Below are 15309 nucleotides of genomic sequence, written 5' to 3' on the forward strand. Positions count from 1 at the left end.
CTTCGGCGTGGACTTGTTGGGCCGAAGGGCCTGTTTCTACACTGTAAGTAATCTAATCTAATCACCTGGAGGAAACTCCACGCAGACACGGGGAGAATGTGCAAACTCCACACAAACAGTTGGCCGAGGCTGGAATCGAACCTGGGACCCTGGTGCTGTGAGGCAGCGGTGCTAACCACTGAGCCACTGTACTGCCCCAGCTTATATTTTAAGCTACCAATTTAATTTTAAGATGGAATTGAGTTGTTGTCTAAAGGACAGGTTTTCAGCATTTTGATCTGGATACAAGCCCCTTGTAATTAGCATTTTGATGAAAATGGCTTTGAGAGGGAAGGACACATTGGAAACCATCACAGGATTGAATTACAAGCTTCTCTTAAGTAATATCCCTGAATTGCACAGGTAAGCAATTTGACAGGACCCAAAAAGGGAGAAAACAGATAGAAAAGGTTAGTCCCCATCGTTCTCTGAAGATGAATAAGATGGGAGCTTGCTCTAACTTGAATAGATTTCAAGAAGATTTGAAACAAGACAATAAGAGCTTGAGCCAAGGATGTACTGAAGAAAACCACCCCACTGTGGAACACAGTCCTGCAGTGAAAACTTCCCCAGTTCTGAAAAGAAAGGAATGAAATCTTTAAGAACTATGAGTCACTTTGGATTGGTTCCTGGAGAATTGTATGTTGACTTAAACACATTGTTCACTATAATTGTGGAGGTCGAGATTTTTGGTCATTATATAAGTAAGTTCTGTTCTATATTGTAATGTATGTTGTTCACAAAAATAATGTTGAATCAGTAGTGTTTTTAATCTTCGTTTTGATATAAAAGTTTATAAATTGAAAGGTTGATAAACTCTGACTGCACTGCATCAATTAAAGATATTTAACCATTCCAATAATTAATTACAAAATTAATAATAAAAACTGCAAGAAATTACTGGAGAAGCTCAGCGGGTCGGGAGCAGCGTGGAGAGAAATCAGAGTTACCATTTCGGGTCCAGTGATCCTTCTTCAAATATAGATGCTGCTAGAGCTACAGCGTTTCTGTTTCTGCTTCAGATTTCCAGCATCCAGAGTTTTTGAATTTGTCAAAGAATGAATAAGTTGTACAGCACCTCAGGAGCCCACTTAACCCATTGTAGCTACACACATTCTTTAAAAGTTAATCCCAAATCAACTTACCATCTCCCCACTTTCCCGCACCCCAACAATTTTTCACAATCATCCCGCAGTCTGATTCATTTCCAAATATTTTTACAATTCCATTTGGAAAGTTATTGTTAAATCTTACTTCCACCAGCTTTTCAAGGAGTGTATTCCAGATTGTTAACAACTCACTGCATGTGAAAGAAATTGTTGCGACTGCTGGACATGCACATGGATAGCAGTGAGTTGAGGGGTATGTCGGTTAAGTTACTATATTTTACATTAGGATTAACCTCGACCCAACATTGTGGGCCAAACGGCCTGTTCTGTGCTGTGCTTTTCTATCTATCTATGTTTCTCTTCTGGCTTTTAATCAGTCGAGTTAAATCTTTGTAAGTTATAACTAGTTCTAATGCAGTGAGCATACGTTAGTGGTGTTCCTTTAATTAAACTCATTGTCTCCTGTGTTTCCCTCTCACAGGGAGCAATCTGAACGATGGACAATGGCACACCATCCATTTGAGTGCCAGACGGAATCATATCAGTGTCCAGTTGAACGGTGAAGCTGCCATGACTGCTCACTTGACCACACAGATGCGGATGTACTCAGGAGGCAGCTACTATTTTGGAGGTGGGGACCATTCCCTTTTAGACTGAATGGTATACCATTAGGTGGTAACAATCCCGAGGGATATGGACCAAGTACTGAAAAATGGGACAAGATTATTTCAGGATGTCTGGTCGACATGGATGAATTGTACCAAAAGGTCCGTTTCTATGATGTACAAGTCTATGACTCTAATCCACCTTGACAGTCAGTGATGTACACCACAGCAATGGATTTAAAACATATTACTGTCTTGGTATTAAAATTGCCAACTCTACTTGAATGTGATTGTGAAGATTTTATCCAACAAACTCTGACCTCCAACTGACCTTGACTTAGTCTCCCACTATTGACCATCTGATAGCTATGTGTTGACATGCTGGTCTTTCCCCACCCAATTGGAATGTAATGTTAGCCTACTCATAACTTTGGGCAAGTGTGTGTTTCCTTTATCATTCAGTCAGATGATGTTTGCCCATCAGCCACACAACCTCGTAACCCCTCTCTTTCAATTTTGTTTCTCATAAAGATTTTCTCTCAGGTTTATTCTTTATGTCTGATTGATGGAGATTCAGGACTGTCTTTTTGTGCAACCTTCTTTTGCTGGTGAAGGTGAGAACCTTAACATTTAGGAGCAGGATTAGACTGCTGTGCCATTCTATAAGATCATGACTGATCTTCTACATCAACTCCACATTCCTCCTTTGTCCCGTCAGATCTTGATTTCTTTCGGGACCAAAAAAACCGATCAAAAACAGTCTTGAATTCACCCAATTGACCATGGTGCCCATGCTCCCTGGAGTGAATTATTCCACAGATTCATATCCATCTGATTGGGGTAATTTCTCTTCATCTCGATTCTAGATGGTTAATACCTTATCACGAGATTATCAATCTTAGGTCCAGCCATTCCAATGAGAGGGAACTGATGACCCCTGTGATATAAAGTCATAGAAGACTTTATAAAAAGGCCCTTTACCCATTGATTCTGCACTGTGAAAAACAGCCAATATTATTTTTCGCTGTGCAAAACTCCCTGTATGACAGTAGCTTCTGCAAGTGGATACCAATACATTGGCACACTGATTAGCATGGGCAGAACTCCCTTGCAGCTGCACAGCTGTGTAGCACACAGAGAACATTGGAAGGGGATCACCCTATCCTCTCCTTCCACCTTCTGGAGTGGAGTGGTGCTGGAAAAGCACAGCAGTTCAGGCAGCATCCGAGGAGCAGGAAAATTGACATTTTGGGCGAAGGCCCGAATACAGGAATACAGGCAGAGTGCCTGAAGGGTGGAGAGATAAATGAGAGGAGGGTGGGGGTGGGGAGAAAGTAGCATAGAGTACAATAGGTGAGTGGGGGAGGGGATGAAGGTGATAGGTCGGGGTGGGGGTAGGGGAAGGTGGCAAAGAGTACAAAGGGTGGATGGGGGTGGGATGAAGGTGATAGGTCAGAAGCAAATGTGGCTGTAATAGCGAGTCTGTTTCAGGACATGGTTGAAGAGCTTCAGGGCAGAGGAAATGACCTGGGAGTTGCAGTGGGAGAGGGACTCCCTGAGATTCTAGTAGAGAGAAGAGGAAAACTTCTTCAAGGCAGGCATCCTTGCAAGAGGATTCAGAGTAGGGTTAAAATCAACTAGGTAAAAACAATGACTGCAGATGCTGGAAACCAGATTCAGCAGTAGAGTGGTGCTGGAAAAACACAGCAGTTCAGGCAGCATCCGAGGAGCAGTAAAATCGACTTTTCGGGCAAAAGCCCTTCATCAGGAATACAGGCAGAGAGCTTGAAGGGTGAAGAGATAAATGAGAGGAGGGTGGCGGTGGGGAGAAAGTAGCATAGAGAGCCTTCTCCTTTCACCTTATCAAGCTCGCTAGAAATATTATATAATGGGCAATAGGTTACCTCTCATTCTGTTCAGCTCCAAAGTGAAAAGGACCATTCTATGCAATCTCTTTAGGGAAGGGAGATTTTCTTTCTTTGTCTATGTTCAATGTTGCATCAATGCATACGTATGACCGTGTACATTTTCAGTTTTATAGTTATAGAGTCAGACAGAATAGAAGCAGACCCTTCAGTCCAACCAGTCCATGCTGACCATAATCCCAAACTAAACTAGTCCTTCCTGCCTGCACTTGCCCCATATCCTGTCAAACATTTTGTTTCATGTACTTATCCAAATGTCAGTTACATATTGTAAGATGTAACATTTCCTCTGGAAGTTCACATCCGAGCCACTTTCTGAATTATCCCTCATGTCTTTTTTATGTCTTTCTCCTCGACCTTAAAAATATGTCCTCTCGCCTTGAAATCTTTGACTCTAGTGAAAAGACACCTGCTATTCACTTAATCTATACTCCTCATGATTTTATAAATGTTTTTTAAGGTCAGCCCTCAACCTCCAATGCTTCAATTAAAAAAGTCACAAACTATCTAGCCTCTCTTTATATATATCAAACCCTGGCTTCCCAGTAACATCCTGGTAAATCTTTCTGAGGCCTCTTCAGCTTAATATTTGAATTGAACACGGTGCCCAACAAGGGGCCTCGCTAAAGTCCCGTACAACCTCAACATAATGTCCCAAACCCTATACTCAAAGATCTGAGCAATGAAGGCAAGTGTGCTAATAGCCTTGTTAACCACCCTGTCTCCACACGATGCAAAGAATTACACACCTGAACTCCGAGGTCTCACTGTTCTGCAACACTATCCAAGGCCCCACTTTTATTGTATGAGTCCTACCCTTCTTTATTTTACCAAAATGCAATACCTTGCATTTTTCCAAATTTAACTCCATCTCCTACTCCTCAGCCCATTGACTTAACTGATCAAGATTTCTTTGTAATCTGAGATAATGTTCTTCACTGTTCACTATAACACCAATTTTGGTGTCATCCACAAATTTATTCTCATCAAAATAATTTATACAGATAACAAATAACAGTGGTCCCAATCCTGATCCCTTGGGAACACCACTGGTCACAGTACTCCAGTCCAAAAACAACCGTCCTCCACCACCCAGTCTCCTGCTGTGAAACCAATTTTGGATCCAATTGGAGAGTTCGCCCTGAATCCCATATGACCTAACTTTACTAATTAGTCTGAAATGCAGAACAGTGCGAAAGGCTTTACTAAAGTCCAAGTAAACAATGTCTACTGCTCTGCCCTCATCAATCTTCTTGGTTATTTCATTTAAAAACACAATCAATATATTGTGAGACATGATTTCACTTTTGCACATGCTGACTACCCCTAATCAGTCCTCGCCTCTCCAATTGTATGTAAATCCTGTCTTACAGAATCACCTCTGACAATTTATCCACCACTGAAGTCAGACTCACAGATCTATAGTGCCAGGCTTCTCCTTACATCCTTTCTTGAACAAAGACATAACATTAGCCACTCACAGGTCATCTGGCACCACACCTGTAGTCATCAATGATGCAAATATTCCTGCAAGAGGTCCCTTGATTTCTTCCCTAACTTCCCACAACATCCTGGGATGCACTTGATCAGGTCTCGGAGATTGGACCAGCTTAATTGTTTTAAGATCTTTAGCACTTCGTCTTCTGTATTGTGAACTGTTTTCAAAACATCAATATGTATTTCCCCGAGTTCTCTAACCTCCAGTTCTTTCTTCTTATGCAGATTATTCATTTAATATCCCTGTTGAGGTTCAGTACAAAGATGACCTTTTTGATCTTTAAGGGACCTGACTCTCTCTCTCTCTCTCTCTAGTTGCTCTCTTGCTTTTAACATAGTTGGAGAATCTCTTTGGATTCAATTAATGTTCAATTAATGCCGTGATCAGAATTAATGTTCTAAGTACTTCTGTACCCGTTGTGCTTCTCAGGCTGCCCTGGAAATGACATTGATGCTGGATGTTCAAACACAGTCGGTGTCTTTCAAGGTTGTATGCGACTTGTGTACATTGACAACCAACTTGCTAACCTCATTCTGGTGCAACAAGGCTTGCAAGGCAACTTCAGTGATTTACAAATAGACCTGTGTGGCATCATGGACAGGTAAAATCCTTCATTCCCTCTAAATATCTTAAAGTTCTATTATTTTAAAATTTGAATGCAAACCTAATATAAAAGCATGTGAGTCCCTCAAGGACCCTGTTGTCACTTTTCCTGCTTTATATCAAAGATATAAGGAATTTTTTCTGTACTTTTATTGAATTTATTTAAAATAATGGCATTTTTTCTACTTTAAGATATAATTCTGTTTCCCCACGAATCCAGTCTGCTAGCTCCAAACTGGGGAAAAATTTCACCCATTATATTTGTGCTCAATTTTCCAAAGAGCAACCCAATTAGTCTGATTCCTACAGTTCTTTCCCCATAATGCAGGCAGCTGGATTTCTCAATCCAAAGAAAGTTTGATGCTTATTTGGAAAAAGTAGGGAAGCCACCCTGATTCCCAAGTGTTTAGATTAAGACTAAGATTTCAATGTCAGTGTCTATGAGATTGAAAGTTGATTATGTTAAGATCTGATCGACGTCTTCCTCCAAGTTATTACTTATTTTGGAGCAGCTTTATAGCAGAAAATGGAATAAAATAGATTCTATTGCATGCCACAAAAAATACCAGATACGCATATGCTGGGAAGAAATTGGCACTCCCCTTTAAACTGCCAGGGAATGCACATTAGTGTAATTAAAATGAGATTAAGTGGATAAGGATTACTCTCCAACCTGACCCACACTGGCCCCTAGTAACTAACTAGGAGAAAATGAGGACTGCAGATTCAGGAGATCAGAGTCAAAAAATTTGGTTTTGGAAAAGCACAGAAGGTCAGGAGGGAGAATGCAAACCCCATGTTCCTGATGAAGAACTTATGCTCGAAATATTGACTCTCCTACTCCTCGGATGCTGCCTGACCCACTGTGCTTTTCCAGCACCACATTTTCTGACCCTAGTAGTTAGCCTCACCACATAAGTGATGGGAAGGTGTTGCACAGTGTTTAAAATCTCAAGCTGAAGCCATTTAATGTTCTGAATCGGAGACAAAGCATGGCCAATGCTGATGCCAGGACCAGTTTGAAGTCAGCTTTTCACCGTCCTTAGTAGGCTATCATTATGCCTGTCACAACTTTCAACCAACTCATATGCCATTTGGCAGATCAACCGCACTGTTTTCTGTTTGAATGAGCACAGCAGGTTAATACCCATCTAAGATGGATTGTCAGTGGTTAATTTTGTGAACCCACCAACTGAGAGCTGGGATTAAATCGCCGAGCAAAAGAAGCGTTTTATGTCAGAATGTGTTTTTCTGTGTAATAGGTGCTTGCCGAATTACTGTGAGCATGGCGGAGAATGCTCTCAGTCCTGGAGTACCTTTTACTGTGACTGCAGAGGGACTGGCTATACAGGAGCCACCTGCCATAACTGTGAGTAACATTGAACTGGGTAACACAAGCATTGTCACTGCTGATCGCCGGGCAGGTTGTACTGACTGGGAGTTGAGGGGTGGAGAGCAGAAAGCTGTGATTCAGTAATTGCATACAAGCAAGCATGTGAGGTAGGAGCAGGAGTAAGTGCTTCTGTCCCTCAGCCTTGCTCTTACATTCGATGAGATCTGATTAAGGCCTCAGTTTTGCAGACCTGCTTATTCCTGATTCTCTTTGACTCCATTGTCAATCAGTAGTCTATCTAACTCAATGATCTCACATGGAATGTAGAACATTAAGCACAGTACAGGCCCTTCGGGTCTCGAGGTTGTGCCGACCTGTGAAATTAATCCAAAGCCCATCTAACCTACACTATTCCATTTTCATCCACATGTCTACTTAATGACCTTTTAAATGCGTTTAATGTTGTCGAGCCCACGACAGTTGCAGGCAGTGCTTTCCATACCCTTACGACTCTCTGAGTAAAGAAACTACCTCTGACATCTGTCCTATATCTATCACCCCTCAATTTAAAGCTATGTCCCCCTGTGCTAGCTATCGCCATATGAAGAAAGAGGCTCTCACTCTCCATCCTATCTAATGACACGGTGGCTCAGTGGTTAGCACTGCTGCCTTACAGCAGTAGGGTCCTAGGTTTGATTCCAGCCTTGGGCAGCTGTCTGTGTGGAGTTTGCACATTCTCCCTGTGTCTGTGTGGATTTTCTCTGGGTGGTCTGGTTTCCTTCCACAGTCTAAAGATGTGTAGGTCAGGTGAATTGGCCATGCTAATTTGCCCATGGTCTAGTCAGAGAGAAATGGATCTGGGTTGGTTACACTTTGGAGGGTCAGTGTGGGCTGAATGGCCTGTTTTCACACTGTAGTTAATCTAACCCTCTGGTTATTGAATTGAATTTATTGTCACGTGTATCGAGGCACAGTGAAAAGCTTTGTCTTGTGAGCAATGCAGGCAGATCACAGAGTTAAGTAACATAGATAGTAAATAATAGGTAAATAGTGGCAATGGCAATGACAAAAACACAGGTACAGGCGAATGTTAAGAGTTTGTGAGTCCATTCAATACTCTAACAACAGTAGGGTAGAAACTGTTATGAAACCGGCTGGTGCGTGTGTTCAGGCTTCTGTACCTTCTCCCTGATGGTAGAGGTTGTAGAAAAGTATTGCCAGGGTGGGATGGATCTTTAATAATGATGGCAGCCTTTCCTTGACAGCGGGCCTGGTAGATGGATTTTATAGATGGGAGGTTGACCTTTGTGATTTTCCAGGCTGAGTTCACCACTCTCTGTAACTGTCTCCTGATCTTGAATGGCATAGTTGCCATACCAGGTAGGGATACGTCCAGACAGAATGCTTTCAATGGCACACCTATAAAATTTGACAAGGATATTCACCATCATGCCAAATTTCCTCAGCTGCCTGAGGAAGAAGAGACGTTGTTGGGCCTTTGTAACCAGTGCGTCCACATGAAGAGTCCAAGAAAGCTTATGTGTCTCAATTAAGTCACCTCTCAACCTTCTTATCTCTGACAAAAACAGCCTCAAGTCCCTTAGCCTTTTGTCATAAGACCGTCCTTTCATTCCAGGCGACATCCTAGTAAATCTCCTAACCCTTTCCTTAGCTTCTGCATCTTTCCTACAGTGCAGGAACCAGAATGGATGCAATACTCCAAGTGCGGCCACAGCAGAGTTTTGTACAGCTACAGCATGTCCTCATGCTTATGAAACTCAATCCACCTACCAATAAAAGTTAACACATTGTATGCCTTCTTAACAACCCTATCAACCTGGGTGGCAACTTTCAGGGATCTTTGGACATGGACACTGAGATCTCTCTGCTCATCTACACTTCCAAGAATCTTACCATTAGCCCAATACTCTGCATTCCTGTTCCTCTTTCCAAAGTGAGTCACCTCACACTTTTCCGCATTAAACTCCATTTGCCACCTCTCAGCCCAGCTCTGCAGCTTATCTATGTTCCTTTGTAACCTACAACATCCTTCAGCACTATCCACAACGCTACTGGCCTTATCGTCATCTGCAAATTTACTAACCCATCCTTCTACGCCTTCATCTGGGTCATTTATAAAAATGACAAACAGCAGTTACTCCAAAGCAAATTCTTGCGGTCCACCACTAGTAACTGAACATTTCCCATCAACCACCACCTTCTGTCTTCTTTCAGCGAGCCAATTTCTGATCCAAACCGTTAAATCATCCTCAATCCCATGCCTCTGTATTTTCTGCAATAACCTGCTGAAGGGACCCTTATCAAATGCCTTATACATATACGCCACATCGACTGCTTTACCCTCATCCACCTGTTTGGTCACCTTCTCAAAGAACTCAATAAGGTTTGTGATGCACGATCTACCCTTCATAAAAATGTGTTGATGATCCCTAATTTACTTATTCCTTTCTAGGTGATTATAAGTTCTATCTCTCGTAGCCTTTTCCAATACTTTACCCACGACTGAAGTAAGGCTCACTGGTCCATAATTAGTAGGATTGTCTTGAACCCTTCTTGAACAAGGGAACAACATCTTCTATCCTCCAATCTTCTGGCACTGTTATGTAGACAATGACAACATAAAGATCAAAACCAAAAACTCTGCAATCTCCTCCCTGGCTTCCCAGAGAATCCAAGGATAAATCCCATCTGGCCCAGAGTATTTATCTTTTTTCACACTTTCCAGGATTGCTAACATCTCCTCCTTGTGAACCTCAATCTTGTTTTCTGGGAACAAGGAGTTCCACAGTTTTATGAGCCTTTGAGAGAATTGGGTTTTATACTGGAGAACTGAGACTAAAGTCATATACTGAGCTACTGTCTGAGAATGATGTTGGTAAATGGAGCTCAAGAATAATCTCAGATTTGACTGTTATATTGCATCCCCCCAGCCTCTCATATACCCTTCACCTGTCTATATGCTGCTGCCACATCTGTTTTAACATATAGATTAATGTGTGCAGTTTAGTTACCCTACTTGCATTCGAGGTAGTTCAAAGATGATTGTGGTTTGTCTTATGAGGAAAGATTAAGTGGTTGGGCCTACACTCATCAGGGTTTTGAAATGTAAGAAGTGACTTCCCTGAAATCTATAAGATTTGAAGCAGGATTGGCAAAGCAGATGCTGAGAGAATGTTGTCCTTTACTGGGGAGCCCAGAAGTGGAGGGTGCAGTGTATACATAAGGATTTTAAATACAGAGGAGGAAATTCTTCTCTCATAGAGTTTGAGGCTCTCTCCCCTGGAGGGCAGTGGCTCATTGAATATTTTCAAGATTGAGTTCAACAGATTTTTTTTCATCGACAGATGGGTGAAAGGTTATGGGGGATGGGCAGCAAGCAAAATGGAGTTCAGGTTCCAATCAGATCAGCTATGATCTTAATGGCTGGCGACTGAGGAAAGCTCCAAGACCCAAGTGGCTGATGCCTACGCCCGTTTCTTATGTCACTCATCTTTCAAATGATATTTCTCCTGGTATGGGATTATTCCTCTCAGTTGGAGAGAAAGGGTTGTGGAAGGAAATCTGCCGCAAGCAGACACAATGACAGAGCATCAAGCCAGAGACCAAGACTCTCACTCATCTTCTGATTCTGACATCTTGGATGCATCTATATGAAAGAAACACTTATGCTTAAGTGGCAATATCAGCAAATCTGTCAGATATTCATTTGGACCACATGAGGGATGTGCCATTGACACCAAATCCCAACATTCTCAGTTCCAGGACTGCTGGGCAGTGCCAGAAGAATTCATTGACCTCACCAGGATAGTTAGAGAAACACATCCCACCCTTCATATGTAGGGCCCATCTGCATTGTAACCACTTTATGTCTTTAATTTGCACATGGCCCCAGTTGGAACTATCATGCTAATGAAGAGCAATGTGTTAAATATTGTTGTAATTCCTTCCTTCACAAGCATTGCCTGTATTGTTGTATCAGTTCATCACAATTTGTTTTAATCTGCATGTCCCTCTGCTGAAATTACAATTTAAAATTCCCAACTGATATCTCCTTAAGGGGGTATAAACTATTCACAGCCTAAACTGATGTAGGCCATCAATGGACTTGGGGAAGAAAATAATTCTGGGGTGGAGCCTCTGACAAACAAACTAAGCGTTTCAGTAAAGGTCCAAGAAAGGGTAAAAACATTGTGAACAAGGGGACAAGAAATCCTGTGGAAGGTTAAGCAGTCAATTTGGTTTTGGTTTTGGCAAACTGATTTCAAGTCAAACAGTTCAGAAACAGACTCTTTGGTCCAACTCATCCATGCTGACCAGATATTCTTAAGTCATCTGGTCCCATTTGCCAGCATTTGACCCATATTCCTCTAAACTCTTCCTATTCATGTACCCATCCAGATGCCGTTTAAATGTTGTAATTGTATCAGTCTCCACCACTTTCTTTCGTAGCTTATTCCACGTACCCACTAACATCTGTCCTTTAGTTCCTTGTTAAATCTTTCCCCTCTTACCTTGAACCCTATGCTGCCTAGTTTTAGACTTCATGAAGAGTGGGTCATTTACCTTTGTTATTGGATGAAGTGCAGACTCTTTAGCAATGGATGCCCTTCATCAAGAATAAGTTCGATGAAAAGATAAAGTTAGTTTCTTTGCAAACTGTTGATTGGGTTTCCATTGGTCATTAAAGCCTGCCATATGAATACTTCACCGAATCTCTCCCTCCCCTCCCCCACAACATACTTATAATCACGTCAATAAACCATGGCGACATCTTTACACGAAAATGCCCTGCTGCTAAAAAAAAAGTAGTGAAAAAGGTATGAGTGCTCCTGAATTACCTGAGTAAGCAGGAATAGAGCATCTCATGAATTGCAGGCTTGTGGTCTCTTTTTTTGCTGTGGTTTCAAGATTCTATGACCGTATTCCCAGCTGATTTTGTGGCTCATCCCATCACCATTTATTTGAGCTCATGCATTTTCCACTGCTATTGTCATAAGTATTCTCATTGTCATATTTTTCCATTCCTGTTTTACTCCAGCTGACTGTTGGTATTATGATCATGGAAATGTATTATACTGATACTGTGTTTTTTTTTAAATGTATGTGTATATAGCCAGGTATAAGCAGTCGTGTGAGACATATAAACACACAGGGAATACATCTGGCTTCTTCTCCATTGATCCCGATGGCAGTGGTCCACAGAGACCTTTGCTCGTCTATTGCAATATGACAGGTGAGACTGTCCTTTTTAAGTTTCTAAGCATGCTCATTTACATCTTGCCAACAAAGCAGGAATGACAGTAAACACAATTATAGCATGAATCCAGGCAACACATTAGGACAAAACGATTGGGAAATGTGTCGTGCAAACAGAAGAAGAGGCAGTAACTGAAGCAATTGTTAACAAGTTACGATTCGTGCCAAATTAGATATTGATTAATTCTTGACTTGCCCACATTTGTTATACTCTAAGTGATAACTCAGTCATATTGTGGGCTCGTGCAATTAGCCTGCGCTAATTTATTTTCCTTGTGACTTTTTGTTCAGTTCCATGAATATCCAGTGTAAACTCATAGAATCCCTACAGTGTGGAAATAGGCCCTTCAGCATAGATATTATTGCAGTGGGGGAAGGAGGAAATTCCAGGACCTTGACCCAGCATTAATGAAGCAATGGAGATTTTTGTTTAGAATTCGTCCAGTATGGAAACAGGCCCTTCGGCCCAACAAGTCCACACCGGCCCTCTGAACAGTAACCCGCCCAGACCCAGTGCCCCACATTTAACCCCTGACTAATGCACCTGACCTACACATCCCTGAACACTATGGACAATTTTGCATGGCCAATCCACCTAACCTGCACATCTTTGAATTGTAGAAGGAAACCGAAGCACCCAGAGGAAACGCACGCAGATATGGGGAGAATGTGCAAACTCTACACAGACAGTTACCCGAGGCAGGAATCAAACCTGGGTCCCTGGATCTATGAGGCAGCAGTGTTAACCACTGAGCCACCAAACCACACCTCCACTGAGCCACTCTATACTAGCCTCCTGCTTTATTTTGGGAGAAAGTGAGGACTGCAGATCCTGGAGTTCAGAGCTGAAAATGTGTTGCTGGAAAAGCGCAGCAAGTCAGGCAGCATCAAAGGAGCAGGAGAGTTGACGTTTCAGAAGAAGGGCTCATGCCCGAAACGTCGACTCTCCTGCTCCTTGGATGCTGCCTGACCTACTGCGCTTTTCCTGCTTTATTGTCTCTTGTAGCATCTTTGAACTGATATTGTTTCAAAATAGTGGGATAGTTTTGTCATTTGTTTCATTTTTTGGATAAAAAATGTGTCAGCAGATCCACAAATGGACTTCAAACTCCTCCCTGCCCAATTGCCCTCACCCCTTTGGTTTAAGAAGGAGAAATAATATCTCAGTTTCCTGCTCCCGCTCATTACTGTGTGACTTGAGCTTATTCAGGCTCCCATTACCTCCCCCCACCCCTCCCCCAGGAAGTAGGAAGGGAGCTGGGGGTTGGATGGTGGCCGGTAAGTGGCAGGAAACCTGAGTGGATCTGCCACCCCTTGCCAATTAATTTTGCCGAAGAAATGGAAAGCTAAAGTCCAGACCAAAGGTGCCATCAGAATTTTACCTCCTAGTGACAGCCCTGAGGGTAAGGTCTCAGAAAGCAAGATCAAGGTGGGAATAGCAACTTGCAGTTCCAGTTAGGAAGGCTGCCTGTGTAAAATTCACAAGCGGGTTACACTCCCAGCAATTGCGGGGTTAGCAACATGTTTTTCATCCCAAACTTGGAGTCCTGACTGGGCTGATAGAATTCAACCCTACCACTCAGTGAGACAGTATTCATTCGAGGACTGAGAACATTGAGAGCACCAGGAGGAGCATTGATACAGTTCCAAGACATATCATGCTATGGAGAGTTAGTGATGATGTCACTGGCTTGGTATTCCATAATGTTCTGGGGGTATGGGTTCGAAACCAAACAGTCGGCAGGTGGTGAAATTTAAATTCAGTTCATTAATCTGAGTATAAAACTAGTTTCCATTGTATTGAGATCCATCATCGTTTTTGGGGGGGTGATAACTCACTAGGATCATGAGGCTGCTCTCTTATTAAAGAGAGACATCTGGTGGTGGTTTAATTTGAAGGTCAAATTGAAGGTCAAATTAAGGCCTCACCTTCATTCCCTCAGTCCTCAGCAGAGGCCTCACCTTCATTCCCCTACGCCCTCGAATGGATCTTCACCATCCCTCCAGACCTCCCCCTCTCTGAGGATGAAAGATCAGTCCTCAGCAGAGGCCTCACCTTCATTCCCCTACGCCCTTGAATCCCCCACCCCCAGCTCCAATCCCACACCAGGTCCTAGCTCCCAGCCATGCCGGATCTTCACCATCCCTCCAGACCTCCCCCTCTCTGAGGATGAAAGATCAGTCCTCAGCAGAGGCCTCACCTTCATTCCCCTACGCCCTCGAATCAATGAGTTCAACACGGGGCGAGATATTGAACAATTCTTCTGCCGCCTTCGCCTCCGTGCCTACTTTCACAACCAAGACTCCCGCCCACCCTCTGACGACCCCTTCTCCTGCCTCCAATGCACCCCATCCACCTGGACACCCCATGCTGGCCTCTTACCCGTCCTCGATCTATTTATAGCCAACTGCCGCCGCGACATTAACCGACTCAACCTGTCCACCCCTCTCACCCACTCCAACCTCTCACCCTCAGAACGTGCAGCCCTCCACTCCCTCCGCTCCAATCCCAACTTCACCATCAAACCGGCAGACAAGGGAGGTGCGGTGGTAGTTTGGCGCGCCGACCTTTATACCGCTGAGGCCAAACGCCAGCTCGCGGACGCCTCCTCTTATTGCCCCCTCGACCACAATCACACCTCCCACCACCAAACCATCATCTCGCAGACCATCCACCGCCTCCAACCTCATAGTCCCACAACCCCGCACCGCCCGTTTCTACCTCCTGCCCAAAATCCACAAACCTGAATGCCCCGGCCGACCCATTGTCTCAGCCTGCTCCTGCCCCACCGAACTCATCTCTGCATACCTTGACACGGTTCTGTCCCCTTTAGTCCAAGAACTCCCCACCTACGTTCGGGACACCACCCACGCCCTCCACCTCCTCCAGGATTTTCGCTTCCCTGGTCCCCAACGCCTT

The 15309-nt window shown here is 43.3% G+C and overlaps 1 protein-coding gene across 1 annotated transcript in view; it reads left to right on the forward strand.

The window, feature by feature from the left end:
* The window catches only part of LOC132817323 (contactin-associated protein-like 5), a 910472-nt gene that overhangs the window by 436720 nt on the left and 458443 nt on the right, over positions 1 to 15309 (forward strand). Inside the window, exons 9-12 of the mRNA XM_060827733.1 lie at positions 1630 to 1779; positions 5606 to 5777; positions 7042 to 7148; positions 12247 to 12366. Of these exons, the coding sequence (XP_060683716.1) occupies positions 1630 to 1779; positions 5606 to 5777; positions 7042 to 7148; positions 12247 to 12366 (549 nt within the window). The remainder of the gene's footprint in view (positions 1 to 1629; positions 1780 to 5605; positions 5778 to 7041; positions 7149 to 12246; positions 12367 to 15309) is intronic.

The sequence above is a fragment of the Hemiscyllium ocellatum genome, chromosome 7 (genome assembly GCF_020745735.1).
Source record: "Hemiscyllium ocellatum isolate sHemOce1 chromosome 7, sHemOce1.pat.X.cur, whole genome shotgun sequence".
NCBI classification, from domain to species: Eukaryota; Metazoa; Chordata; class Chondrichthyes; order Orectolobiformes; family Hemiscylliidae; genus Hemiscyllium; species Hemiscyllium ocellatum.